Source organism: Balearica regulorum, chromosome 8, assembly GCF_011004875.1.
Source record: "Balearica regulorum gibbericeps isolate bBalReg1 chromosome 8, bBalReg1.pri, whole genome shotgun sequence".
In the NCBI taxonomy this organism is placed as follows: Eukaryota; Metazoa; Chordata; class Aves; order Gruiformes; family Gruidae; genus Balearica; species Balearica regulorum.
The window spans coordinates 16,436,404-16,463,520 of NC_046191.1; the positions used below are offsets into that span (position 1 = coordinate 16,436,404).

Genomic DNA, 27,117 nt, shown 5'->3' on the forward strand with positions numbered 1-27,117 from the left:
CGCGCCCGCCCGGCCGGGCCGGCGGCGGATGGAGCTGGGTGCCGCGCGCCAGCCCTGCGCCGGTGCTGAGCAGTGAGTGAGCGGTGCTGAGCAGTGAGCGGTGCTGAGCAGTGAGTGGTGCTGAGCAGTGAGCGGTGCTGAGCAGTGAGTGAGCGGTGCTGAGCAGTGAGCGGTGCTGAGCAGTGAGCGGTGCTGAGCAGTGAGTGAGCGGTGCTGAGCAGTGAGTGAGCGGTGCTGAGCAGTGAGTGAGCGGTGCTGAGCAGTGAGTGGTGCTGAGCAGTGAGTGGTGCTGAGCAGTGAGTGAGCGGTGCTGAGCAGTGAGCGGTGCTGAGCAGTGAGTGGTGCTGAGCAGTGAGTGAGCGGTGCTGAGCAGTGAGTGGTGCTGAGCAGTGAGTGGTGCTGAGCAGTCAGCGGTGCTGAGCAGTGAGCGGTGCTGAGCAGTGAGTGAGCGGTGCTGAGCAGTGAGTGAGCGGTGCTGAGCAGTGAGTGGTGCTGAGCAGTCAGCGGTGCTCGGGGTCTTGCTAAGCGAAGTAAGGGTCGGTAGTGGCTGTTCTAGGCGAGGAGAGGACATGCAGGAAGACTGTCAGGTTAGATTAGCTACTACAGAGCCGGTCGGTTTGCAGCCGAGAAGGTACTTAGTTCCTCAGAGGATGCGGTTTATATGCGGTTACTGCATATTAGGGTGTTCAAAACAGAATGCAGACTTATAAGAGGTTTCTTTGCAGCAACTGTGAGCTCTCTACCTGCCCACACGGTGGGGATGGGCGGCGTAGGACTCTGACATAATGCTCTCAGATGATGCTGTGTTTGGTTACAGTCATGCTGTTTAAGGGAGAAGAAGGAACAAAGGCCCAGACAAACATTTATGTGCAGTTACTCAAAATTAGTTGTGAGAGCGTTATGTCAGCTCATGTATGAAAGTTTTCTTAAGGTGTCCTCTGAAGCATCTGCTATTAGCTGCTGCCTCAAGGCAGGAAGATGCCCCTGACACATGCAGTCACAGGTTTGGTCTTGTACAGCAGCATCTGTTTCCACCCCCCATCTGCCAGAGATAAAGTATGCCTTTACACATTTTTTTAATTGAAAAGGTATGAGCATATCTGGAATTGATTTCTTTCTCTTTTGCATGCACTGTTTACCTGAGAACATGCTTCTATCCAACATGGAAACTGGTACTTTGAACCAAGTATGGCCCCCACCTCACTCTTCCCTTCAGCGTAACTTCATTCTGCTAAGAGATCCGAGCTCTGCCGAAAACAAGAGGTTCTCGCTACCTGGGCACATGCAAAACATTGGCATTGAAATGAGCCTTGGTATGAAATCAGCTGTTACCCAAGTTTAGCACCTCGCAACTTATGCTCACGAGGAAATACTATCAGTATTTTTCAGGCAACTCTTTCCAGAGCCCGGTGAGAATCAGAACAAAGGAGCTCTCTTACTCCTCCACACCTTCCTGGACAGCACTGAAGCCCCTGTTTGCCTTAGGATGGCATTTTTAAGCATGAGTTTATCTGATGCTTTATCCGCTTCTTTGCTCTCCCCACCTGCATTTTACAGTTCTATCTGTGCCTGCTTGATTGTATCAGCATAAAGATACTGATGTCTGCAGGATGCAGCTTTACATGCGTTACTAGCATCGCTAATGTTGAGATCACTGATACTGTTGAAGTCACGAGGATTTTTTTAGAATAAGATCATTGTTACACTTCTTGGCTCTGCAAGGCCGTAACCAGTACATCGTATATTGACACAAAATAAGATTAAAAAGCCCCAGCACATACACAACAGCAGCAGCCACAGCTCTCTTGGCAGAGCTGCACTGCACCTCAAATGCAGCCAGTAGGTTAGAAAACACAGCATTGACTGGCTGCTGCTCAGGTGAGCCAAATACTCCGGCAGATGCAGATCCCGAACGCCAAGGACCAAGCAGGTCAGAAATCTGGACAGCAAGCGCTTAGATTGCCAGCAGCACTACCAAGGAGAACAATACATGGTTTTCTTAAAAAACAAAATATAGATAGATACCAGATATGGAATACAAGCAGCATTTATTTTTCCAGTCAGAACTGGACATTTTGAGCTGGTGCAAGCCAGTAACTTGTCAGGGTACTGTTCTTCTTTCCTCCGTGTAACAGCCTGCATCTATGGCCAGAAATACACAATTGCTGCTCTGCTAACTTTATAAGCAATTGTCCCTTCTTTTCCTCCCACCCCATCCTATCCTTTGCTTTACTTATCCTTCCCCTAATTTAAGGTAGCCCTTCCCCTCTGGCTTCACGCTGTGATACTGCCTATTGCTGTTTGAAGGCAAGTCGCCTTTCAGCAAGTCTTTTCTCCGCAAACCCACACAACTGCCAGCAACGCTAAATTAAAAGCTGCGTAGTCCAGCAGAAGTAACAGAGGAAAGTTTTCCAATGAATTTCTGTGTCTCAGTTGATTTACTTTTTAGCTGTAACACAAGCACAGGTCATTACTTAAAGACTCTAACAGGGATCTCACTGCAAAAGAAGCTTCACAGTGAAGTTTGCTCTTCAGGCAACAGAAACCAGTGTTCAGTGGAAGATTTCTCCTATTAGGAATTGAAAGAATCTATATCTGATATCTTTTCCAGCTCTGGGGTCACCCATTGTAGCTTTCCATGCCTTAAGCTCATACTGCAGGATTCTATTAACATGGTTTCTCCCTGCTTCTATAAAACTTTGTAAAAATTTGGTATTTTAGAGCTCTGTCAAATTGTGCTGAAATTTGTTGCCAATTTCATGTTAACAGTGATGAAGCATGTGCTCTGCCCTGTTTCTAAATGAAATCAGACTACTACTTGCCTTATAACTGTATTGACAAACTATGCCATAGCTGTTTACAAAATGGACCTGCATTTTCAGCAAGTTATCTGTCTTGGCTTTCTCTTAACTCTGTATGAAAAAGCCTTGCTAAGAAGCTGGCCTTCTGCATTTCAGCGCTTGCCGTCCTTGTCAGAATTCCTTGCACAAACTATGTTATACAATAGTGATGTGCACATTATATATGGTGTGTTGTCACAAATCCATAGGGAGTTTAATGTGTCAACAAAGAACATGGTCACTTAATATTTGCTTTTCAAGGCAAGATTGCCTTGAATCTCCTTGAAAAGCTTCAAAAATCTTCCATCCTAGGTAACTTGGAAGACAAGGACCTCAATACATGAAACTTTCAGATACTGCGAATAATCTGTTCTGCCTACACCTTGCATTTGGTTTGCCTTTGCTGAATTTGAACGTTGTATAACGTACGCAAGCGTTTTTAGTGTAAGGGTTAATACTTGCTTATTTGTTTCTATGGCAAACTCTGCAAAGCTGTTAAACAGGATCAAACTGGGAACAGGTCCTCACCAGAGTCCACAGGAACGATCCTGACTACAGGAAATGCAAATTCACACACTCCACACACCACTTCATGCCAGAAATTGCATATTACTACTAAAAAAAAAAAAAAAGCTCCTATATTAACCTGGCAACATATTTACTCTTCAGATGAATACTGACACACCCAATACTTACTGCAGCTGGAAGTGTTTATTGTAGCGCATTTACAACGTGTAAACATCCAGACAGAACATGTTTAGTGTCGTCCACCTTTGTGCACAGCATTTTACATTGTCACACGTACCAACGGGATTGTTGCTTACAAATACAAGTTATCTAAATATGCTATAGAAAATAAGGCATCTATTAAATGGTATCACAATCAACCAAGTATCTAAACTAAGTTGTCAGAACTGAACTTGGGTAAGATCTAATGTTTCAGACAGCCGCTGACAGTACCGGGTTATTAGGCTGGTAGGAAATACCCAGTTTCTAAAGCGTGGAGAGATAGGACTCTCAGAGACGTACGTGTTAAATACGTAACAGAAGTATTTAACTTAGTTTAGACTTCAACAGACTTGTGTACCAGATGAAGATTTCAAATAAAAAAATAGATATTTTGAAAGTGCTTTTGTCTGACTCTTCCTTTAAAAACCTAAGGTCAGCACACTGTGAAGCTGAAGACTGTAACTGATCCTACCCAGCGCTGGATATAGGAGAACATCTACATTTCTCCACTCAACTCACCCCTCGAACTTCAGCTGTGGCCTGGCATATCCCTGGCCTCTCCGAGAAGAGACTGCCACTTGCATTAAGTGGTACTTATGTTTGTAGAAACATTTCGTTTATGCTCTCAGCTGTATTTGAATGGCTTGTGCATCAGTTCACTGTAATGTCTCCAGAAACAAGTTACATCAAATTTCAGAGTTTTAGTTTATTTTTACTATGAGTGTAGACAAACAAAAAAATGCTGAGGGCTCTAGAGTGAGCTTTCATTCATTCAGTGCCGGGTCAGCCATAGCTAAATAATGCCTGCAGTACTGAGGGCTAGGTTGGTCTTCAAAGTTGCAGTTGTCCAGCACTATTTCTACTTATAGTTGAAAGGCACTGCATTTCTAGTCTACCCACGTAATCTAGCCAAGTCTCTGAACACAGCATTTTAATGCCCTTTGCATTCTAGCACAATTTAATTAATAAAAAACTAAACCCCCCAAACCCCCTGAACTAGCAGTGAGAGTGCCTAATCAGAAAGACTGTAAGTTTATCACAAGCTTCTGCCACAGGCTTACACCGTTTTTATAGAAAAGCAAACTCAGGCTTTAGGTAAAGGTTTTCCACCAGCTCTACTGTCCAGTTCTCGCAACGTGCGCTGCTTTAAAGCCTCCATGATACACTCCCACAATCCATTAAATACGTTCACTAGGACCTGTACAGGAGAGGGAGGAATTAGTTGTCAGGTGTATGCATCAAAATAATAGTTTCATTGTACAAGGAGCCTTAAAAATGCATCTGAATTATTTAATTACTGATTTGACATACACTGATAAGAAACTGCAATGAACCACGATGAAACATTTTGAACATATGAAAGAATTCAGAGAAGTCATGTGTGTCCTGTAGGCCCGTATGACTGTTTAAAGAGCAGAAGCCATAGAACTGATAACTCAGCATCCCCTTGAGATACTTACTTTTTCCAACAGACCATTTATTTCAAAGTAAAACCAGAAGGCTGCAGTACTGACCTAAAGGAGCAATGTCCAGCATTTGCAGGCAACTGCAAAGTCAGCCCCGGTCTAGCTTCTGGAGAAAAAAAACTCACTATTTCCAGTATGCAGCACTAACATGCATAGTATGAGGCACACATGTGGAGCAAGACATTTTGGACCAGGATAAAATCATTAAAGAGTAGGTAATGAGTTCAGGAAACAAGGCTCTGAAACCAGGCACTTAAATGCCTACAGCTCTGAGTCCAGGACACTGCTGGCTGCCCAATGCTCCTGAAGAGTGAGTTGCTTGAGAGTAATCAAATTTCCCTTTTTGAATGCTCTTCTAGGGTCCTGATCCCCGTTTCCACGTCAGTGGGAGAAGTATTACATCCCTACCCTGTCCCGCCTCACGCTGGGTTTCTTGCCTGCTTAAACTGAGAGGTGTGCGCAGAAAAGGAAATATTAACATTTCAGTGCCCTTTACCCAGGGGTAAGATGCTTCATCCCACACTTTCATTTCAAGAAAGGCGCTCGGTCGGAACAGCGTCTCTCTGCTCTGGGCTGTCTGACTGCAGGCTCTGTTCTCTCCCTGCTCCAAAATATGCCCCCTTCTCCTCCCCCTCAGAAATATATTTCTATGTGGCATGTAACAATATAGCACACCAGAAAAGCCCAATACCAAGGAGCTGCAAATGCCTTTGACCTTTCTAATCAAGCTGCAAATATTTTAAGGCTCCTCCACCAAGGGACCCTTCAGCAAGGAAGACTCAGAGCTGCTGCCAGCCAGGTTAAATATAAACCATGTAACCTGCAATCAGTATTCCTGAAGAAACAGAACTTCAAATAACTGAAGCATTAAGCTCTCCATAGTGGAAGTTAGGCAATCCTCTTCCAAGTGCTTTGATAATATTGTAAACTGCATGCTATCTTACAAACGTGGCAAGTTGATTTTCTCCCTAGGTTTCAGGCCTGCTGCCATTTAAGTTAGGACACCGTACTGCACAAGGCAGTATTAAAAAGATGACAGTGAATGAGTTCAGTAAGTCCTGACTATTGCAATAAGTACGGGAAGTGTTAATGCTTGTGCATTATACATATGGGGTTCCTCAGTTACTGTATATATATTATCTAACTTGCTGTACTATTTTTCATATGTTAAGTAATTCTTAATTTAAAAGTTCCCTCACCTCTCCTAAGGAGTTTGTTGGCTGCAGACATTTCACTGAAGTGCTCCATTCTAGAGCATTAGAAATAGTCTGGGATTTTTGTGGGTTTTTTCCCCCCCCTCCACTCCCCCAAATTGAAGTACTCTTCATGAACATTATACCAGGGACAATTTGTAGTGTGCTGCTTTTGCATACACATTAATGTATAATTTTAACATAGGTACGTACCATTACAACAGCAGAAGAGAGATACAGAACTCTCCTCGTCTAACCTGTACCTGCCCGAGTTTGGTAAGTCTTTGCACTGTGATATAAATCTCTGAAGTTCTGTCTCCGGAAAGCCATCTTGCTGGTAGTGCTAAAAATTGATATTTAGTTAAACCTTTAGCAGAGCAAAACCACACAGTAACCCAAATCCTCCCCAGACCACTTTTCAGACATTGCTTAAGCCTGAATTTAGAAGATTCAGAAAACTGAATATGCAATTACTGCTTTTTAGTAGATATTTAGCTACCATTGGGGCAGGAAATCAGATAGGCTTGTAGGAAAACTGAAGTAGGGAAGGACTAAAAACCTCTTGTCATCACTCTGCAGCCTCAAAAGTAACCATTATATTTATTCTTTAAATTGGCATGCGCTGCAAGTCAAAATATTGAGGGAGATGAGAGTTTTGATAGCGCCAGTCGTGCATTCTTATTCCAAACGAAGAGTAAAAGCTCATGCTTACCTTGACAGTTTCATACGTATCTGTAATGAGTGCAATGAAGAGACTCAGCACCATATAGATGAACAGACTGATGAAGGAGTAGAGGTAGATCCTACTGAATAACCAAACCAAGTAACTTTTCTGCTGCATTTTTGCAAAGGTGGCAAACATGTCATCTCCATTGATCAGTGAAAAAAGACATTCGGAAACCATGTTCAGAGAGCGAAACTAGAGAGGAGGGAAGAAAAGAACATCCATCACCGCTTCATAGAATCAAAGAATCTTTAAGGTTGGAAAAGACCTCTAGGATCATCAAGTCCAACCGTCAACCCAACACTACCATGTCTACACACTTTTTGAACACCTCCAGAGACGAACACTTTGTTTGGATCCAGAGAGATGATACACAGCTGTTCACTGGCTGCCTTGGATCTCTTTGTATGCCCAGGGTATGACAAGGTGCAAACAGTAAAACATTTGAGGAATGAGCAAAGTCTGTCACCTCCTGTACACGTACACATTCGATTCATTCACCTGCAAACTCCTGCTGGGGCAAAGAAGCCAATTTAACTTTTAAAAGGGATAAGGATAAAGTCTCCAAAGCTTTAATCTGACACCAGTGTTCTGCAAGATGAAAATTATTTCTCAAAATACCAGCATATGATTGCGAGTCACAGCAGCTTCTACTTCTGACTCACAGCTTTCATAACTCGAGGAAAGTCTGACTGAGTCATGGAAGTCAGACTCCTCCAACAGAGCAGCATCATGTTGAAGATGCACTATTTTTATATTAAGGGAAGCCTTGACATGGAAACTTAGAAGACACCAGTAGTAATCTCTTATTCGTTTGGAATCCATTCTGTTATTCAAGTTGTCTTTTTTCCTGTCAAGTATATTACCTTCACATGGTATGGTCCCAGTACAATCCAGCCACAGAAACAGTAGCCCAGGTAGATCATAGCAGCGCAACAGCAGAACCTCATTACATTGGGTAATGCTGCTCGCAGCGTTAGGATGAGAAGCTGCGCAAAGCAATGCAAACAGTTAGAATTCAACCAGGCATTTCTTCCAGTCCTCTTATAGCAACAAACAGAATAAATACCAACAGCATGAAGATCTCAGGAGATCCTTACATTATACTTCCGAAAGAAGCCTAGGTAGCGAATGACTCCAAGCCACACAAGCATGGTGGATGTTCCTAGGAGTATGCTACAGACATCGTAACTTGTCAGACTCTGAAAAAAAAAAAGAAGAAAAAAAAAGAAAGAAAAAAAATCAAGTATTATATAACTGACGGGTTCTAAATTGCAACTCTCATTACTACAAAGATCTGTTAAGAAACATTGTTTTCCTTGGCAATCTCTCCCATTAAAAATTAGCTTGGGGCAATACACATTAGAGAACAGAAGTCCCACCACAGAGCAAGGGCACTTTCAAGTGTAACTCAGTTCCCATGCCTTTACGTACGGCTGTTTGTAAAATAGATCCTGACAACGAGCTTCATTTGCTTCATTTGCAAGGCCAAGAGCGCAGCTGCACTGCAGGTGCAGGGACATCCCCTCTGGACCTGGCTCACTAAGACCTCCAGAGCAGCATGGCAAACATTTTTACGCTGCTTCCAGACCCGCAGCAACTGCTTCTGGAATCCGTAGCAGCTGCATCGACAGATTCCGCAGAGCAGCTTGGGAATCTCTCCACCACATCCTGACGGACAGCGTAGCGGTGACTTTAGAACCGCAGGGCAAAGCGGGTTCTTCCAGTACATCAGCAAACCAGGTTTCAAAAAATAGCATGACTTGTCAGCAGAGCTCAGGTAAATACTAAGGAGGATCTTATTAGGTAGCAGGAAACTGTGAGGTGTAGACAGGTATCAAGGAGAACTGTAATTAGCATCTAATTAATTCTAACTGGAACTTCATTTATATTTTATTGGCACTTCACTGGGTTTTTTTCCATCTATACATACTGGCCTATTTTCATCCAAGTTAGCATATACCCTGTTCCCTGAACTGCAGCTCTACTCTGAAACAGATCAGGACAGCTTACCTGAATAAGAAGTTTTCACTATTTTCTGGTTTTATTCCTCTAAAAGCTGGCTAATCTTGTATCTTAGTGTAATTAGTTTACAGGTTGACAAAAAAACCAAATTTAGGCTACTTTAACATGAACTTATTACAGATATTCAGTCATTAACTTTCACACAGTAACATGGAACAAGATCTTGTAATTATTGTCCACAAGACTTGCAAAATGAAGTGTATCTGTAGAGATGAGTTTTAGTAAAATACTCACTTAGAAAAGAAATATATATAAATAGATGTGTTTATATAGGTAAGATCCTGGAATCCCAAAGGCAAGATCTTACTTCAATCTTGTTCCCATCTTTGCTTCTCCCAAAGCAGGATAGAGTTCTCTCTTCTCTTAGCCAACTTCCTCATAGCTTCTCTCTACTCCTAAGAGCCCAGTTTACAATTCCTAAGGTAAGATAGGGCGATTTGTACAGGGCATTTATGATAGTCAAGCTGTCACCAGACAATTTCAGACCCATCCTTTCATCACTACTGTCCAAAGTCTGTTGTGTTGCAGTGTCACACTTCAAAGTCTGCTACATATTCAGTGAAGAACAACTTTATGTGAATATTAGAGTGCTTCAGGATAGCATATTGTAATAATTTTCGTTCCCTAATTCTGACTGCAGATAACACATTTCAAAAAGATTTTTTTTTCTATATCAAGTTTATTTTAAAAATTGAAAGTCCACAACCAGGCTGTGGCTGACTGTTATGTACATGCTGGAAACCAGAAGCTAGGAAAGCAGCAAAGTGATGTTTAAGGAGAGAGTCTCTATGCTAGTTAAACACTTATTAAATGGGGAACAGAAAGTTAAATGCTAATTTTAAAAAAAAAAAAAAAATCAAATAAGCAAATATAGGTGGTCCTAAATGGGGAAAAGAGGAAGTAAACAATCTTAAACTTTCAGAGATGAAGTTCATTTTATTCCTTAAAGTCACAAAGGAGCAAAGAAAATTAGAACTATAATATTTAGTTATATTGAGAGGTTTTAAATCTCACAACTGGAAACAACACTTCTCAATTATACTTCCAGAAGAGATGACAGAGTTTTAAAATTTCACGCCACTCAGAAGCAACCTAGCTGGGACAGAAACAATCAGTTTTGCTGCCACTTAACAGTGTAGTATCTTACCTTGGCTTGTATCTCCATCTTTAGCGTTGATCCAACAATAGTTAGGACATCGCTAACCATAATCAGGATGTACCATCCATTGACAAATTCCATTTGATCACTGAAAGCTACTTCTTTCTTATAATAATATAGGAAAAAGCTTACAAATTCCTAGGAGAAAGGAGGAAAGGAAAATGTTAATCAGACTTACACAAGACATGAAGACTTTCCAAAGAAAGAGTTATACCCACCCTTTGGAGCTGAATTCCTTTAACCACTGATCGTGTGCAAAGGATCAATGAGGCTAGACAAGTCAATATAACAAAAGCATCGAAGATCATCATGTAATGAGTATTCTTCTGTACTGCAAGAACAAAAATGTACATGTTGACAATCAGATGCATTTCATCTTGTTGACCACCTTGAGTATTGAAGTAAGAATCAAGTTTTGATGTTAAGTATGTTTGTACAACTGAATTAAGGAAAATCTTAGCATTTTCCCCACAAAAGCTTGTCTGACATATTTTCATGAGACACAAGTGCACCTGCATTGCACATACTACTTCAGTTAATTTAGGAAGGTTGACATCACATCAAAAATATACAGAACTTGCCTAAAAAATACCAAGAACTTTATTGTATGTAACTTTTCTTCCAAACCAGTATTTGGCTACCAGACAGGTTTTCTGTGCTAGAGCAGTGCAGATAATTTGCAGTGCTGCTCAGCCAAGACCAACATTGAGCTGGACAGGAGTTCTCCATCTCTTATGTTGCTAAAAATCATATTCTCGATCCACTAAGGTCAAATTTTGCACCAAATCTACCATTAGACACCTTTTTGTTTTTCATACCTATCATATGGCTGAAACCAGGTGATACAGTATAAGGATTAGATATTTAATTCTAAAAGACTGATTATGTTGGAGGAGGGGGTGGGAATGAAACAAATTAATGCTAAAGTTGCAAGAGACAGTTCTCCAAAATGGGATACTGAAGTTTTAGCTGACTTCACAAAGATACCTACAGCACTACCCAGAAAACCCCCACCTACTTCTTGCTTATACCAAAGTCACTAACGCAGGTATTGCTGCCATTCAAGTTGGTTTTGCAGTGTAGTCCAGAACAGCAACAACTTGTTATTGTCCAATTGCAATCATTGCCTTTGTATTTTTCCTCGGCTTTCAGAAAATAATACAGGGTGTTCCAGGAGATGATTTTGAAAACTGTTATAGAGGCAATCTACATAGATATCAAATATGGATTATTACAGAAGCCTGGTATCAAAACCTTCTTGTACTGCTGCACAAGCAATCTGTTAGAGGTCGCATGCCATCTGGCGTGCGTTTCAAACATAGCAGCTAGCAAAGCCAGTTGATAAAGAGTATTTAATGGAATCTGCATTTGCATAAGTGGTGTGTTTTGTATTCTGTGATGCATTTCATTAAATTCCCCCAAATTAATCCCAATCTTGATCTCTAAAAAAAAACCAAAAAACCTTCTGCTTTTTCACTACCAGCCAACAAAGGGTACTCTTGTTAGTAACTATTTAAGACAGATATTTAACCACACTGTGCATCTCAGTTATACCCAAATACAGGCCAAACAACACTTAAGCAGCAGTAAGAATTGTTTCTAGCCATTCCACTCTAGCAAGCCTTAGCAACAGTGCTTCCTTATCTGTCCTGGTGCTAAGTCCTGAAATAAGAGTGAATCAGTTTCAACTTTCCACCACTATCACATGTCCTTCTGTTGCCTGGTGCTAGAACAAGGGTTCACAGCCCTACCTTAAGCGATGAGCAGTGTAAGTTCAGTAGCCAAAGCTAGAAGGATGAACAATGAGTTGTGGACAAATTTGGGTTGGACAGTATCAATGATGCCAGGTTTGAGAACTGCTAAGGAAAGTAATGGTGTGGCTGGGTTCCCAGGATTTCAGATCAGAGGTGTAAGAACAATAATTCCTTAGAAAATCAGGATTTAGAGCACACCCACTAGAGAATACATGTCAATAGTGCCTCATCTTTTAATAAAGAAAAAGGTTAACAAACATTTTACTTGTGTGGGAAAAGTTTAGCATGAAAAATTGAACACATTTATGTTACTTACTTGATCCAGAAACATGCCAGTCTTTACACTCCCTGATCGCTATGTCGTTGTCTAGACTTATTTTAATTCTTCCACTATGTGCTTTATTATCAAACACTATCTGTATTAAAAAAAAAAACAAAACCAAAACTATTACATATGTAGCACCTGTATTGCTAAGCTTGCATAATGATTCAGAGTAATTCTTGTAGGGGAGACATTACAAAACTTGTTTAAGCTTATGGTAATTTCAGTTTATTCAAATAAATGCTGTCAAAGTAAAAGACAAATCTAGTGAACCACATATTTGCCACAAATTGCTTGATCAACTAGATTCTAGGTGAAATTCTTTTAAACTACAACATCATTCCTCCATGATCTGAAAACAGCCTTTCCTAGAAGCATTTCTCTAAAGAGAAGAGGTTTATGCTTTCCTTACACTTCAGATGGATTCAAGTACAAAAGGCTGTAGGCCACGCAAGTGCTTCCGGACCACATCACGAGCACTCAAAGCTTAACCTCCCACAGCCACAAATGGTGGTTATTTACAGGGTACGCTAAGCCATGACAGAGTAATCAGGACACCGTTGGGGACCAGTCAATGGTGCTCAAACACTCTTCAGAAAACATCTGCACTGACTGCGTATGGTAAACCAGCAGGAACGATTTCTCGTTTTGAACAGAAAGACATGTGGCAGGCTTCCATGTACCGTCAGAGTGAAATCGTAACAGTCAGGGAGCTCGTGGTGACGAACGGTCTGGAGGTTGATTGCCTTCAGATTGAACATGAGCTGCACCATCACCAGTCTGCAAAAGAGCTTTGTATTAGGTTGTCACAGGGAAAACGCACAAATACCCCAATACAGGAGGTGCCGATTCCTCCTCACCTGTGGAAATCCAGAGTGAAATTCAAGTTGTGCTTTCCCACTGTTGTGTTGTCTAACGGTGTCATTGGCTCAATGTACAAGCAGTCTGCAATGGATAAGTACTCACAACAATATCTCATGGGTTATCACGGTCTTTAACTGTAATCTGCCTTTCCCACTCACGAGGCCATAAAAAGCTGTTGACTATACCAGACAAGATAACACGCTTAAGTGAGGAGTCGTTTGGGAAGCTAGCTGACAAATATATTGGCTTCCCTGAACCCGCCAAGTTATTCATCATGAATTCATAGGGAAGGCTCCTGAAATTAGCCTGAAATACTTGCATTAGATGGCCATCGGTGCTAACGGCTCATCATTTGTTTTGTGGCAGTAGACATAAAGGACTGTTACCTTGGAGGTGAGGGCTAAAGGTTGGTTACACAATAGTTTTCTGACCAGTTTTGGTTGGAAGTAAGTTCAATACAGATCATGTGTTAGGACATTAGAGGACTTTGGGGTTTTTTAAGAATTAATCATAAATGTAGGGTCCCTCCTCCCAAAGAACTGACACAATAGATTAGGCTCATCACCAGTCACAATCTCCGGATCTATATCAAAGGTGTCATTTCCGGGACAGATGATTCCTCGCTTGTAGAAATGCTGACATACAGCCAGAGCTGTCTCTTCTGCTCCCCTCTTCTCATAAGCATGGTTTCCAACAGAGATGTTGGGCAGCTGTAAGTACTAAAGTTCAGAACAAACAGACAAAACAGCTTAGGTGGCACAAAAACTGTTAGTCTTGTGAAAAAAAGAAAGGGGGGGGGGAAGCACAGAAGTGTTTGGATCTATGCCATAACCCATCTTTTTTATTTAAAACGTCACCTAAAGAACTTGGAAACCTACACCACACTTGGAAACCTACACCACACTATTTGAGACCTCAAATACTTTAAGGTATTTGACAAAAAACAATAAGTGCAGGATTTGGTTCTGAATACCTTTTTGCTTTTTTTTTTTTTTTCTCTTTACGATCCTTACTAGAAAGCCTAATTCATTATTTGCAAAGCATTCTGGCTCAAGGACGGCATTTAGTGCAGAATTAGTATACTGATTAGTTTTAAGGATGTCACCACAAGTACAATGCTCTGGCAGTGATGGACAACCTGAATGAGTCAACATTCTAGTCTTTAGCAACTGGCACAGAAGTTCAATTCCAGGCACCATCAGGGAACGAGGAAGAAGAAAAGGCACCCAGGTAAAGAGCATATGTATCGTATATATTGCAGTGACAATCCTTACCTGGTTTATTGCAAAGAATATCTGGTCATAGACGTCTGTCTGTGTGTATACAGCATAGGTATCATCCATTCTGTCCATGTATCCTTTCAAGAAGAGATGTTTGAATGCAACAGTGTTCTCTTCTTTGAAGGCAACCACCATTTGATTGCTCAATCCAAACACCACCAGCTGAAAAAGACATTTATATTTCCTGTTCAAAGACAAAGTTGGCTTCTGGATTAACCTACAAATCCTGTCCTGCAAACAGCCACACTTCCATCATGCTGGTAGACACGGCACTTACATGCAGGCTGCTCCATTTCACAGCTGGTCAAAAGAAAGTTTGACTTTATGGAAACAATGGGTTTCAAGAACGTTCCTTTAACACATTTACCAGCATCTTGGCCAAGGACTCACATTTTTACAAAGAAAAGGATACCATCTCAAATTCAAGCTACCCATATACTGTTACACACGCTTTGTTAGTTCAGCCAGACATTAATATGACTTGCCTTGGGGAATATCAGTGTTCCTCAGCCAAAAAGACAGGACAGGACTTAACCAGACCCCACTTTGAAGTCCTTACTCCAGTGCAGAAAAGGCAAATTGAGGCCGGCTCAGAAAAACAAACATCCCTCCCTCACATTTCAGTGAAAGGTGCTTTGAGAATAACCGATCAAAACCGTGCTTGTAACAGGATAACCTCTGAAGCTGTTAAAAAAATATACTGCAACTGTTCACGAAAAGTTAGCATAAACCCCTGCTAGCTACCGTCCAGGCTGGAAAAAGTGCCTAGAAGAACGTGATGCATTGTTCGTGGGAGCTCGCAATTCTCTTCAGCAACTATTGTTTCAAATCCAGCGTCAGCAGTATCGTGAAGACACTCATCAGAGATAAGTCTGAATCAGTAGTCTACAGATTAGTTTTATGGCCACGATGCGAACTGGATATGTAGGATTTGATAAGGATAACTCAGTTACAGAGATACTAAAATGCTCTGTGGGCAAGCTCAGAGTGCTAGGCACACAGAAATACACCAGCAAACCAACAGTGCTAAGATTGAATTACCTACTGGCAGATTTTCTCTGAAAAGTCTAAATCAGTATTAGTTTCTTCCTTACTTATGTTCTTCCACCAACAGATTTTATTTCTAGTGGCAAAATGGCACAGATGACAATCAGAGGATAATGATATATTTAAAACTGAAGCAGCAAGGGCTGCAAACACACTGCCAGATGTATAGCAGAACTTTTATTTCTGCACTTTGTCCCATCATTCATGCAACCACAGAAAACACTCCTCTCTATACTTGTATTGTCATGGCAGTGACACAACCATAAAGGTAAAACACACGCAGGCAACTCTGAAGGATCATCATCTGAGGCTTTAGAAAGGTTTGAAAGCTTTTATGAAAGACCCTCTTCCTCCTTAACCACAGAACTTTGTTTGAGACAAACAATTGTGTCTTGGGCAGCAGATAAATGTGTCATATGAAATCTGTGGTGCAAGGCTGGGTGAGAGGAAGAGTGGGGCAGAATTTCTGGTTTTTTTCAATACAAGAGTTTGTATACCATATTCGAGGCACAAGCAAACATCATGAAAAAGCCACCAGTTTCAGTTCACATCGCTGTGATACTGAAACACAAGAGACTGACTGTTCCTTCCCTCGATCACAAACACGCTCAGAGTGAAGGTATTGGGGGTGAATAGATGTGTAAGGATGCCAGCCTTGGTGGGAAAAAAAAGGGGGAAAGAAAAAAATAAATTAAAAAGTATAAATAAATAAAAGTAAAAATAAATTTAAAAGTAAAAGCCCTTAAACATGGTTCCTTTCATTTCCAGTCTTAGGAAAGCTCTTTCAGTCAATAGTTTTAGGAGAAAATTATACCCTCTGAGATCTAAGCTACACATATGCAACTAAGATAGTTTTGCAGTCAATCGTCTCCCTGTCTCTGCACCACACCAAGAACAGCATTTGTCACCTGTACTCCTTATCTGAGTTCCCACAGGCTAAGAAGAGTCCCTGCTTCCATAGTTACTCACCTGAATAGTAACCATCGCTATTTTGAGTAGCTGAATCCCAAGTTTCCAAGGTTTCCTGCCCCGGGCCCAGAATTTCTCACATGGGTTCATGAAGAAGAATTTTAACTTCCTTCTAAGCTGGTCCTCCAAAAGCCGCTCCTGCGATACTGACAGGTGGTGTTTGTAGCTGCAAAGATTTTCATCATTGTGAGCACTGCAGCTGCTCACAGCCACCTCAGGATTTTCCATTTCTGAAATGAAAAGAGGTCCACGTCAGTTGGAAAACACGCAAGCATGAATACAGTAGCATCGGAGCAGTCTGCACTGACAACCTGGACTCCAAAGATGTTTATCTTCCATGAAAGGCACTCGCGCATGACACTGAATTTAAGACTTTCCTCATAATATTGCACGTGTTCTGCAGAACCCAAAGAAAAGTTTGGACAAGCTCTTAAATTTGCAGATAGGCTGTCAGGACATTTATTTAATAGTGGAATTTTGGTCCCTTTGGAATTACGGAGTCACTTGCTGAAAACCTCTTCCTCTCTCACTTCCCAACATCAACATCATGTATGCAAGACATCCTGACTCATTTCCTTCTGTGTCCATAGGAGTGCCAAAAGCCTCTCATCTGTGTTCACTCTTCTGGAAAACTTATCTACGGCTGTAGCGTGTATTTTCCCTTGCTGTCAGCCTGCTGCCCGGTCCTTGAAAGAAATGGAATTTTCTTACACATTAGTATTAGCATCGTTCATTCTTGGAAGCGGAGACCCAGCGTGCCAAACTGCAATTCAGATGAATTACCTGAGCATATTACCTGTCATTTAGCAAGATTATATCTAATTCTACAGCTGTAAAAGACGGAATGCAAACCAATGGTGATCACGAAGCAGACAAAAAGACCAGGGGGTAATCGTATTCGAGCATCACGATTAACAGAAGAGACTCACATTGTAGATGGGCATGAGGGGAAGATTCGGAGAGAACCTTACAAACACAGTTTGAAACATTACTCTCTATTGTATTCAATGTGTTTAGCTGTTATTCTGTTACTAACTTTACTGACTCCCAAACATTTTACTAATGCCTTATAAAGTACTTAATAGGTAGCCAGGAACACTGGTTTCGGATAAAAGATTGTTGACTTTAAGAACAGAGGAGACAGCCTAGGTTGTGAATAAATTTAAAGATGTGCCACACTAAACAAATGGTTTTTAATTTGTGTAAGAAAGGTTTCTTATATAACTGAAACACGAGAATCACCACCGAGATTAATTTTCAAAAACGTGTCGATCACAGCCGCTCTCCTCGAGCAGCCACGGCACACACCAGAACACAAGTCTCTTTGCAGGTACCATCCCAGACCCCGTGCGGGCTCCACAGCTGAGGGTGCGACAGCCGGCAGCGCCCGCACCGGGCAGCCCCTTCCCGCAGCACCGCCCCGCCCGCTTCGGCCGCTCTTCCCAGCCGCTGCCCGCGGCTGACGAACACACCCGCGCCCGGCTGGGCTTGCACGGCCTTTCAGGTCGCGCAGGTGGACGGACGCCGACCTCTCCTCCCCGCCGCAGGGCACCGGCGACTCCCCGGGAGCAGCCGCCGGCCGCCTCGCCCGCACCCCCGGCGCAGCGGGGGCGGCCCCCTGCCCCTCCCGGGCTTGGCGCTGATTTACCGCGACACCCCAAAACCAAAAGCTGGAGGCCGGGGATACGTCCCCCTCGCCCTCCCAGGCACCGCTTCGTGCTTTTAAAGAAAAGGCTTCAGCATACCTGCCAGCCGCGTCATGCCACTGCCGGTAAGGTCCCGCTGCTCCCTGGCCTCCTGCCCAGGCAGGCAGCGGGGCCCGGGGCTGCTGGCGCCGCGGGGGCGCCCGTGGGAGCAGCCGTGGGAGCAGCCGTGGGAGCAGCCGTGGGAGCGCGGCGCCCGGAGCCTGTCGCCGGGGCCACCCCGCCGCTGCCGCGCCCTCCCGGCCGCCGCGGCCCCGCAGGGGGCAGGGCTGGGAGCGGGGCGGGGGGGGGGGGCTCCGCCGGTGTCCGCCAGCCCGCCCCGGCCTCGGGGGCTGCGCTGGGCTGGCGCCGTGCCGGGCTGTGCACGCCGTCACCTTCTGCTTCACATCGCCCTCCTGCCGCACGTGACTGGAGGCTATATATACTTTCTATAGGATGGTAACGCCGTCTCCAGATTTATTACCTTAGGCTTCTACATCAGGAGGAGGAAAAAAAAAAAAAAAAAGGTAACGCTTATGTTATAATTAGCTGTGTCCCATCTGTAATAAAAATCCCTTTCTGGACACTGAATGCTAGTTACGGAGGGCAGCCAGCCCAGTGAACTAAATGGAAGGACTGATATGCTTAAGTCATTGCACTTACATGCAATTAAACTACTAAAGTTATTAACCGTACTTCAGAGAAACGGTCCCCTGAGCCGGGCCTTGGCCAGTTGCACCGCAGCAGTGACCGCTCTGGCGTTGCTGCCTGACGGGAGGTAGTGCTCGGGAGAAAGCCCGGGTTATGGTAACTGCACCCAGCTGCCTAATTCGTGCAGCAAGCACCGATGTGAGCACTGGGATAAAAGGAGAGGGTAAAATAAGGGTAAGGCAAAACCAGGGAGAGTAGCAGGCATTTAAAGAGAGAAATAAGAGAATTTCCTGGCAGTGGAGAAGGAAATGTAAGACAGCAAGGATCCCTCCTGCCTACCATGAAGGAGGGGCGGGAGGTGGCCCTTGGAGCGGCACCAAAGACCAGCATTGGGTGCTCCACAAACACAGAGGGAAAGATACTGCGGGACTCCTGTGTTTTATATTGCAGCAAAGCAAACTAAGTTATTTTTTATGCATCAAAAATATGAAAGATGTGGAATACAAATCTTCATATTGCCAAATCGCATCGAATCATCTCAACCTCCTTCCCAGCTGGAGAAGCCCCCAGCCACCGCCTGGCAGCTAATGGCGACGAGATGCTGGGGCGGGGGGACCGTGGGTGGCTGTGCAGAGCCAAGGGCCACAGCGGCCGCCTACAGCCCCCATCATGCTCTGCTCCCCACTTACCCCGCCGGCCACACGCCTCTCCGCACGAGGCATGCTGGGACGTGTAGTTTTTATCTGAACCGCCGCGTTCCCGCAAGGAACCTCCAATAGCAGCTTCCCCTCGCGGGGGAGGGTTTGAAAAGCAAAGCGCTGATTGCCTGTTGGAAGCGTCAATCCTGGCCTCCCCGTTGCCCTGACAACCGCGCGGCACCAGGGACGCGCCGGAGCCGGGGCCGGGGCCGCGCAGGTAGGGCTGCCCGGGGGGGGAGCGGCGGGAAGCGGCCGGGGCGAAGGGGACCCGGCAAGGCGAGGAAGCGGGCCCGCCGCGCTAGTGGAAACGGGTGAAAAATGACAGGCTTGAGAGCACGGGCAGCAGCCGACAGGGAATACCCGTTGGGCCGCTGCCTGCTCCGAGCGACCGAGACCACCTCAGCCGCCTCTTTCACCGCGTAACCCGCCAGCGGGCTCAGCGTCTTCCTCTGCCCCCGGGCCTGCGGGAGGGGAAGGGCCCGGCGGGCCCCGGTGGGTGGCCGTGCCGAAGGCCGGAGGGGTGCTGGTGGGCAGAGCCGGGCGGCTGCCGCCCTCCCCTCAACGTGGAGCGAGGCCGGCAGCGCCGCGCAGAGTCCTCCCGCCTCAGTACGTTCCTTTGTTCCGGCAACCTAGCCGTCACGTTTAAAAGATGAGATGATGATGAACTTTGTCCTGGCACACTACTAAAAAACTACTAAAAAGAAAAGGATAAAGTCTTATCTAGTGTAAATCTTTACAATATAACAGTTCTGGTTCAAGAGTCATAACAAGGCAACATATGCTACTGTGTGCTTCCTGACAGGATCATGCTGTGACAACTTCGATGTCACACTTAGTAACTATTGGAGCACCGACCAAATTGTTAACAAATTTTAATAACGTAGACCAGCTGTACTGGCCTACACCAGAAGCTCTGTCTGGACCAGTAAGGGCCTGGGCAAGATTATAATAAAGCCATATTCCCACTCTTCACACCTTTTTTTTATTTATGGCTTCATTTCTATAGCCAGAGGTATTATCATTCTTTTTAGCAGCCCTCAATTTCTTGTCTGTCAATTTGCCATGTTAATTTTTGAAATTGTGCACTTTTGGCAGCTATCCTGTCCACAGGCACTACGCTCCATAATTCAACTAGCTATTGTGCAATGAAATACTTCTGTCCCCCTTTTGTTTGTTGTCAGCCTGTCCCTTGGGAAGCCCATGTGATGCCAGCTGGATCTTGTGTTACGAAAGACTGTGAATAGTCATTCCCTGGTCACTTTCTCCATGCCTCTCACGATTTTATTGACTGCTGTCATATCTTCTTCAATCCAGGCTAAAAAAGAATTCTAGTTTATTCCTAGTACAAACCACGTTCCGTATCTTCAATCATTCATGCTATACCTTTTCCAATTCTATTCTATTTCTCTTTGAATGGAAGAAAGAACACGGTATTAGCCAACGTTTTAATGAAGTTTTCCATTTTGTTCTCTATGCCTTTCTTATTAATTCTTAACCTAATTTTACACATATTGTACTTATCATCCCAGAGACTGTAACTACTTCTATTAGTTTCTATCAAATACCAAAATCTACACCGGGTTCAAGTAGGCCTAATTTAATGAAAAGTTGTACGTGTGAAACCGGGTACATTCAAATAGAACTATTCATATGGTGAAATGATTTGGCAGTTGCCCAAACTTAACTTTACTCCCTACAACTTATACAATGAAGTTGTGTCCAAATATGCACAAGCATTATCAATAATAGAAACGTTAGGTGTTTGTATTATTTGCTCTTTGTGTAGAGCAAAGTAGAATAAATTTAATTAAAGGAAACATTGTATTCAAATTTCTGGAGAGACCAGGTCATGCTCAGGATGGTATTTTTAACAAGTTCCTAAACGTTTACAGACAGAAATGTGATTTTTAGCTTGATAGTGACACAACAACAAAAAAGCAAGTAGCACGTGTTTTTGATAATTTCCTTGTAGTGCTTTTGTTAAATGGAAGTGCACTCAATTCTTCTGTCATTCCAAAATGTAGTAAATTACACTGCTAGATTAGTAATGCACATAGTCTGTACCTTAAATCATTCAATTAGGCAACTAATGAATCATTCTGTGTCCTCAATTCAGACAGCATCTTTTGTAGTGCTGATAGCTAATTAACTTTCCTCTTTTGCCATACCTAGCAACTTCACGGATCTGTTTTATAACTGTAGATGTTTCAGTACATTAAATGATTAGGGGAACACTCTGATCTTACTTCTTCTCTTGAGCCTAATGTTCACAATATTACAGCCATCTATAAATAAACTAGGCTACAAAACATCAAACAAAGTTGTCAAATATTTACTTGGACTTTACCAATTAAATAATGTAAAACTGTGCTCCACTGAAAAATTACTGAAAAATTAGACTGAACATATTTAATGAAGTTTGAATATAATATGTTACCTACTTTTTAAAAATAAAATATATGGCAATGTTTATAGCAACTGTGGGGTTTTTTGTAGGTTTTGCGCTCTTAAATTTCTTAAATTATGTTCATTTAGGTGTTGCTTCCAACTTCTCAATCATAGAATCATGAATTTATGTAAGGATTAATGGAAAGGCATAATACATTTGTATATTTCTGGACAAAAATGCTTTCTAAATAAGCAACACAGAAATGTCCCTAAGAGGATAGGAACTAATCACAGATTAAATTATCTTTTTTGTCATATTTTCAGACAGTTCCCTAATACAGACACCAATTTTTTCATAGTGTTCTTGATAGGATTTGGTACTTTGTGTAAAAACTCAGGCAGTGAAAAAAAACCAAACCCCTGAAGTAAGAGGAGACTTCTGAAAATAGTAGCTTTTATCTTACACATTAAGAACTATTAGGATTTTTTTTTTTTTTTTTTTTTTTTGAAGAGGAGGGGTGCAAAAGACTGCACTTCAGTAGCTATTTTAAAGTTTTCAGTGGGTGTTGGTTTCCTGCAGGGAGCACCTGTGTAAAAAAACCAGCTTTGCATGCATACTTTGTAAATGGCTATGGGCTTGATTATGCTTCCAGAGAAGTTTTTAGAAGTTCTAAAAGCCTTTGCTTTCTTTGGAGGCCTTACATGTTTCCTAACCATGACAATCATATGCCCACAGGATGACAAGCGGGTAGAGGCGATATGGCATTAAGGATATTGTAAAAGGAGATAATTACTTTGTGCTTTTCTATCTGCTTTCCAGTTGGTGGGGTTCTGTGCATCACAGATGGAACCATGAACAGTCCTATTGACTGCTGTATTCAGTTGCAACCCTTAAACAGGGACACTCTTTGTATTACTTACATAGATACATACACTCAGTCACCAGCACTGCCCTTATCTGTATCGTGCTGTGTGTCCTGATAAAGGAGGAGCAACTGCATTACTGGGAGACAATTTTCAAAAGTTCTAACTGGTTTTATAGGTATAATATACTTGAAGTCAGTGGAAAGAAAAGGGATGTTTTTACTTGTAAGTTACTGTACAAAACATAGGCATGTGACTTATCACAGCCCTCTCAGTGTTTCCTCTATTCATGTGACTTAGGGTTTAGGTTACTCAGAAGAAAGAACTTGACATTTCCAAATTGGCTTTGTTTCAGTGTATACTTAGGAAACGGTGAAGTAAGACAACGTGACTGTAATATATATGAAATGGTTCGTATTGTCCTTCAATTAACTTCTGAAAGATCTGGCCTCTCCTCCTATCCTGGAGGGCTGTCTCTTTTATCCAGGGGCATCAAGGTTGGTTTCAAATTAGAGTAGTCACAGAATCCATGTAGAAAATGGGTCACAATTTATGATTTTTTTAAAATGTAAAATATACAGGAAGATGGAGAATAAATAGCTTTGTGCTTCTTTTTTTAAAATAAGGGAAAATTAGCCTCTTCTAACCATCTGAATTGATATGCACTCTAAGTTAGGTAGCCCTAAGTGTTTCAGAACTATAAGCATATTGTTCAGTGTAGAGGCTCCTTCGAAAGATTATGACTGGGAAAATATATTGCATGTTAGACGTAAATGTATTGTCAATGTTTATAGTCCTGTATTTGACAAAAAGACTCTGAGAATGAGGACAGACAAAACTCGTAACTTTCTCCTTACATTCATTATACATGACTTGCGGGCTTTTTGAATCTTCCAAAACCATCATCCCTTGCAAGGCAAAATAGTTTCAGAATTCTGAAACATTCATCTGTTTTGCATTGGTATTACCACTGCTTTTTGGAAAAATCATAAGATTAAATTGCTACAGTTCTTCAGATGGATTAGTGAAGGGGGCTGTATTTGCCATGATGATCAAACAACAGAGAAATGCACTAACATCCCATGGACGCAGCTTGTCACCTGTGATCTGCGAGATCCAGTATGATAGAGAAAAGAGCCTGAGGATTTATAGAATATTTTTTTCTGGTTTGATTGTAGTGAAAAAGAAAAATGCATAACTGTAGTAAGAGTGTCAGACTCTGTTCCCAGCAAAGTCAATAGCAAAATTTACCCTGAATACATGGGAAGTTAACATAGATCCCAAACCCAGGCTATAATCCATGACCTATATCTTGCCAGCAGTGGCCATCTCCAAACTAAAATGCAGATTGCAAGCTAAAATTATATTGCTTGCTTCTGGAGTATTTGAGATCTGTGTTACAAAACAGAAAAACATTGTTTCTCAGTCTGGGAATGAAAGACCATCCCAAAGCCAGGATGACCACTGAAATTGCAAATGCACAGGCCACGGTGTGTTCGTTTTAATGCTCACGCTATTTTAGGCCTTTCATTGGGAAAGTCTCGAGATAGAACATTTATTTTATAAACTCACCATAGAACATTTATTTTATAAACTCACCTTTTCACCTTAAGCATCTTGACAGTAAATGGGCTGTTCCCATGTGCAGGCAGACAGGCTGTAGCTCCTGTAAGAGTTCATCAGAAATGGTTGTGTCGTGACACGGTTCTTGAAGGTGCCATCTCTTACTGTCCTATAAGTCCATCTACTTTCCTCTTATTAGTGTTAAAATAATAATAGCATCCAAATACTGTAGGTGCTTTGTAGACATGTAAAAAATAGTTCTTCTCCCAGTCAGTTTACAGTCTTAAAAAAAAAAGTGGGAACATGGAAGAGGAAGGACACAAACCGTCCTTATCCCCGTAAAATACCTCTAGCTGTTCAGTAACAACATCAACCGAGTTCCAATGCTTCTAACAGAATTCGGACCATCCCGATTTAGCTGTTCCATCGGCTGCTATGTGTGTACCTTCCACAGGATGGTGCTGGCAGTGCGTTTTGTGGCGGTGCGCTGCGGTCTGTACAGCGGGCAGGCTGTACGGCATTGCCGCCTCTGCGATGGAACCGAGCCTCTGCGACACTGCTGTTCTCACCGGGGTTTAGGTGCTGGGCCGGAGGACGGTAAACGAAACAAGAGCAGACTTCTACACAGTATCGTCTCCAGCAGTTATGCATACAACTTCTTTCCAAGCTGGTCCTCCACAGAGCTACACTGCAAAATGAACTGGAAATAGAAAAGCACAGAAACGCTTTGTGCATCTGAGTAATGACTTACACTTAAGGACAGTGGGACAAATATTTACAACTAGAGAATTTTCGCCTGTGCTCTTTCCACTGTAGCTCAGGTCCTTCGCTTTCTATAGGGGAAACCCCTATCCTAATTTAACCTTTCACTGCTTTGGATAATCAGTTTCCATACTTAATCACCCTGGACAGAAGTATTTCTATTACATATTATATCAAAATACAGTTTATGGTCTTAAATTATGGAACATACCTTTGGCTGAGTATGAAAATATTACTATAATGATAAGCTGCACAAAGTCATGGACCAAATTTTCACTCACACGTGGTGCATTCCATTGTGTGTTTAAAGTTTTTTGATATGTATCTTTCTCTAGAGAAATCTGAAAAAATGTCAGAAAATCTCACATCTGGCAAGACCTCCTCAAAAAGTCCAAAAACCTCAGCAAAGAAACAGAAAAGTGAAAACAAAGCTAAGGAATCCTCAAAAGGAAAACGAACACAGCTTGGTATGTAAGGTACAGCAGCAATGAAACAAGCACTAATCTGGTCTCACATGACAGCTACCTTAATTCTTTTCGGCCCATGCATTTAATAAAAACATGAGATAAATTAGAATAAGCTATTTTATATAAATAACTGAGATCTACAGTTACTGATTATGATTTTGTAACCAATATATGGAACATAACAAAGCTACATTGCTATATTGACACTTTGCTTTGGTAGTTTAGACTTAATAGTTTGTGGTATCATAATAACAGTATTGAATGTGAAATTGGGAGGCTTAATATACACTAAGTGGGGAGATTCACAAAAGCTAACAGTCCAGGGACAGAGCATCAGGCAGAGAGAGATGCCTCCAGAAGCAGGAGTTCAGGTGCTCAGGATCACACTGTAAAGGTACAATAATAGAGCTTCAAAATATACCAAAGTCTCACAATTTAATTTTGCAGTGCACTGTATTGCTTTTTTTCTGAGATGTGCTGAGATACTATCTCACCTGTGTCATTTATAAAGTGTATAGTTAATGAAGTGTAAGGCTAATAAGCCTTTGCTATATACAAATATTTTTCCCAGTGATTCATGCACATTCTCAGAAAAGGTGGGAATGTACTCTTGCTTGGGTTTGTTTTGTTTCATGGATTTTGTTTCTGCCATGACAGCCACCTTCCTGAAGTTGTTTTCACCTTTTAAACACCTTTTCCCTCCCAGCTGATTAACAGCTGTTGTGCTCCAGAGAATATTCAGTACATTGGTGTAATTTCCTGTCCTACCTCACTTGAGGTTTGCAGACCCTCTCTCAGGAGCTGAAGAAAGCCCAGCTCCTGCAGCACCCTGCCACCCAGGGCCAGCCTGCCCACCTCCCCACCGTCAGAGGGGACATCTGCCAGCTCTGCTGCTGTCTGCTGTTAGCCAGCCTTGCCCATTTATCTCCTCTTCACATGACATGGTTTATATGGTCATTGCCCCAGGCAGGTACTATTCAGGTAACAGTGCAGTTTTCAACCATGGAAACTGCAGTTTGCACCACAAGATTTCTTACGGCTTCTCTCTTATGTAGACCACCTGCTCAAAATAAAAACGAGTTTTAAATCTCCACAGTTTCCAAATATGCTAACATCTCCTTGAGATATAGACCTGTTTTAAAAGGCTTCACTCATTTCTTCTGTTAAATTTGAACTGAGGAGAAACTATTTTTTGTTTCCTCTTCACAGTTTAGTTTTAAATGTATATAGAGATTTTAAATATTGCCCTAACAAGGACAGGAGTGTATATGTATAGTTACTTTGTTGGGAAGGAAAATTACTGATAACCTCATGTTGTTATATTTCAGGTAAAAAAGATGATGTTGATCTTTCTATGGCTGGTATAGGTAAGTGCTATGATGACTGGGCTTTAAAGTAATAGTTTTGGAATGCTTTAAACATTTTGAAGCTTTAATGTTACTAATGCCAGGGAATGAAAAGGAAAGATTTTTTTTTATGAATGGGAAAAATTAGGAACAATGAAGAAATGCAGCTATTACAGTAGTTATTGCAGGCAGCTCAGCAAGGAATGCTGAAACAGGTATGGGTTTGTAGAAGATGTTTTTATCTTGGATTGAGAGGAGTTGGGATCAGGGGAAAGAAAGAGCATTACAACAGAATTATAGGGTGCAAAATGTTTGCACTTAGTT

At 42.3% G+C, this 27,117-nt stretch overlaps 2 protein-coding genes across 11 annotated transcripts in view; one reads left to right on the forward strand and one right to left on the reverse strand.

The window, feature by feature from the left end:
• Nucleotides 1-3,532: 3,532 nt before the first annotated feature.
• LOC104629747 (mucolipin TRP cation channel 3) lies at nucleotides 3,533-24,845 on the reverse strand. Of its 5 annotated transcripts, none has more exons than XM_075759833.1 (15): nucleotides 24,664-24,845; nucleotides 24,255-24,321; nucleotides 16,373-16,602; nucleotides 14,351-14,518; nucleotides 13,621-13,795; nucleotides 13,073-13,157; nucleotides 12,896-12,992; nucleotides 12,207-12,306; nucleotides 10,355-10,467; nucleotides 10,125-10,274; nucleotides 8,053-8,154; nucleotides 7,819-7,941; nucleotides 6,941-7,147; nucleotides 6,442-6,571; nucleotides 3,533-4,767 (listed from the first exon to the last, which is right to left on the reverse strand). In XM_075759833.1, the coding sequence occupies exons 3-15, from the start codon at nucleotides 16,598-16,600 to the stop codon at nucleotides 4,748-4,750; spliced, it is 1,698 nt and encodes a 565-aa protein (XP_075615948.1). In that variant the 5' UTR covers nucleotides 16,601-16,602; nucleotides 24,255-24,321; nucleotides 24,664-24,845; the 3' UTR covers nucleotides 3,533-4,747. The 5 variants fall into 5 exon arrangements, with proteins under 5 accessions (XP_075615948.1, XP_075615947.1, XP_075615946.1 ...); XM_075759832.1 differs by having other exon boundaries at nucleotides 24,566-24,845; XM_075759831.1 differs by having other exon boundaries at nucleotides 24,255-24,845.
• Nucleotides 19,626-27,117, forward strand: part of DNAI3 (dynein axonemal intermediate chain 3) — a 28,140-nt gene continuing 20,648 nt past the window's right edge. The window contains exons 1-3 of one of the 6 annotated variants that reach the window (XM_075759829.1): nucleotides 19,626-20,009; nucleotides 25,316-25,399; nucleotides 26,776-26,814. In XM_075759829.1, the coding sequence (XP_075615944.1) occupies nucleotides 25,330-25,399; nucleotides 26,776-26,814 (109 nt within the window). In that variant the 5' untranslated portion in view covers nucleotides 19,626-20,009; nucleotides 25,316-25,329. Of the gene's footprint in view, nucleotides 20,010-25,181; nucleotides 25,448-26,775; nucleotides 26,815-27,117 lie in introns of those variants that run through there. The other 5 variants (XM_075759825.1, XM_075759827.1, XM_075759824.1 and 2 more) reach the window with 5 other exon arrangements.

Coding starts and splice junctions, on each gene's coding strand:
- LOC104629747 (XM_075759830.1), bottom strand. Junction 10,468..12,206: donor CTGGCATGTTTCTGGATCAA/GTAAGTAACATA, acceptor TTGTTCTTGCAG/TACAGAAGAATACTCATTAC. Junction 7,148..7,818: donor TGGGACCATACCATGTGAAG/GTAATATACTTG, acceptor CCTCCTCTCTAG/TTTCGCTCTCTGAACATGGT.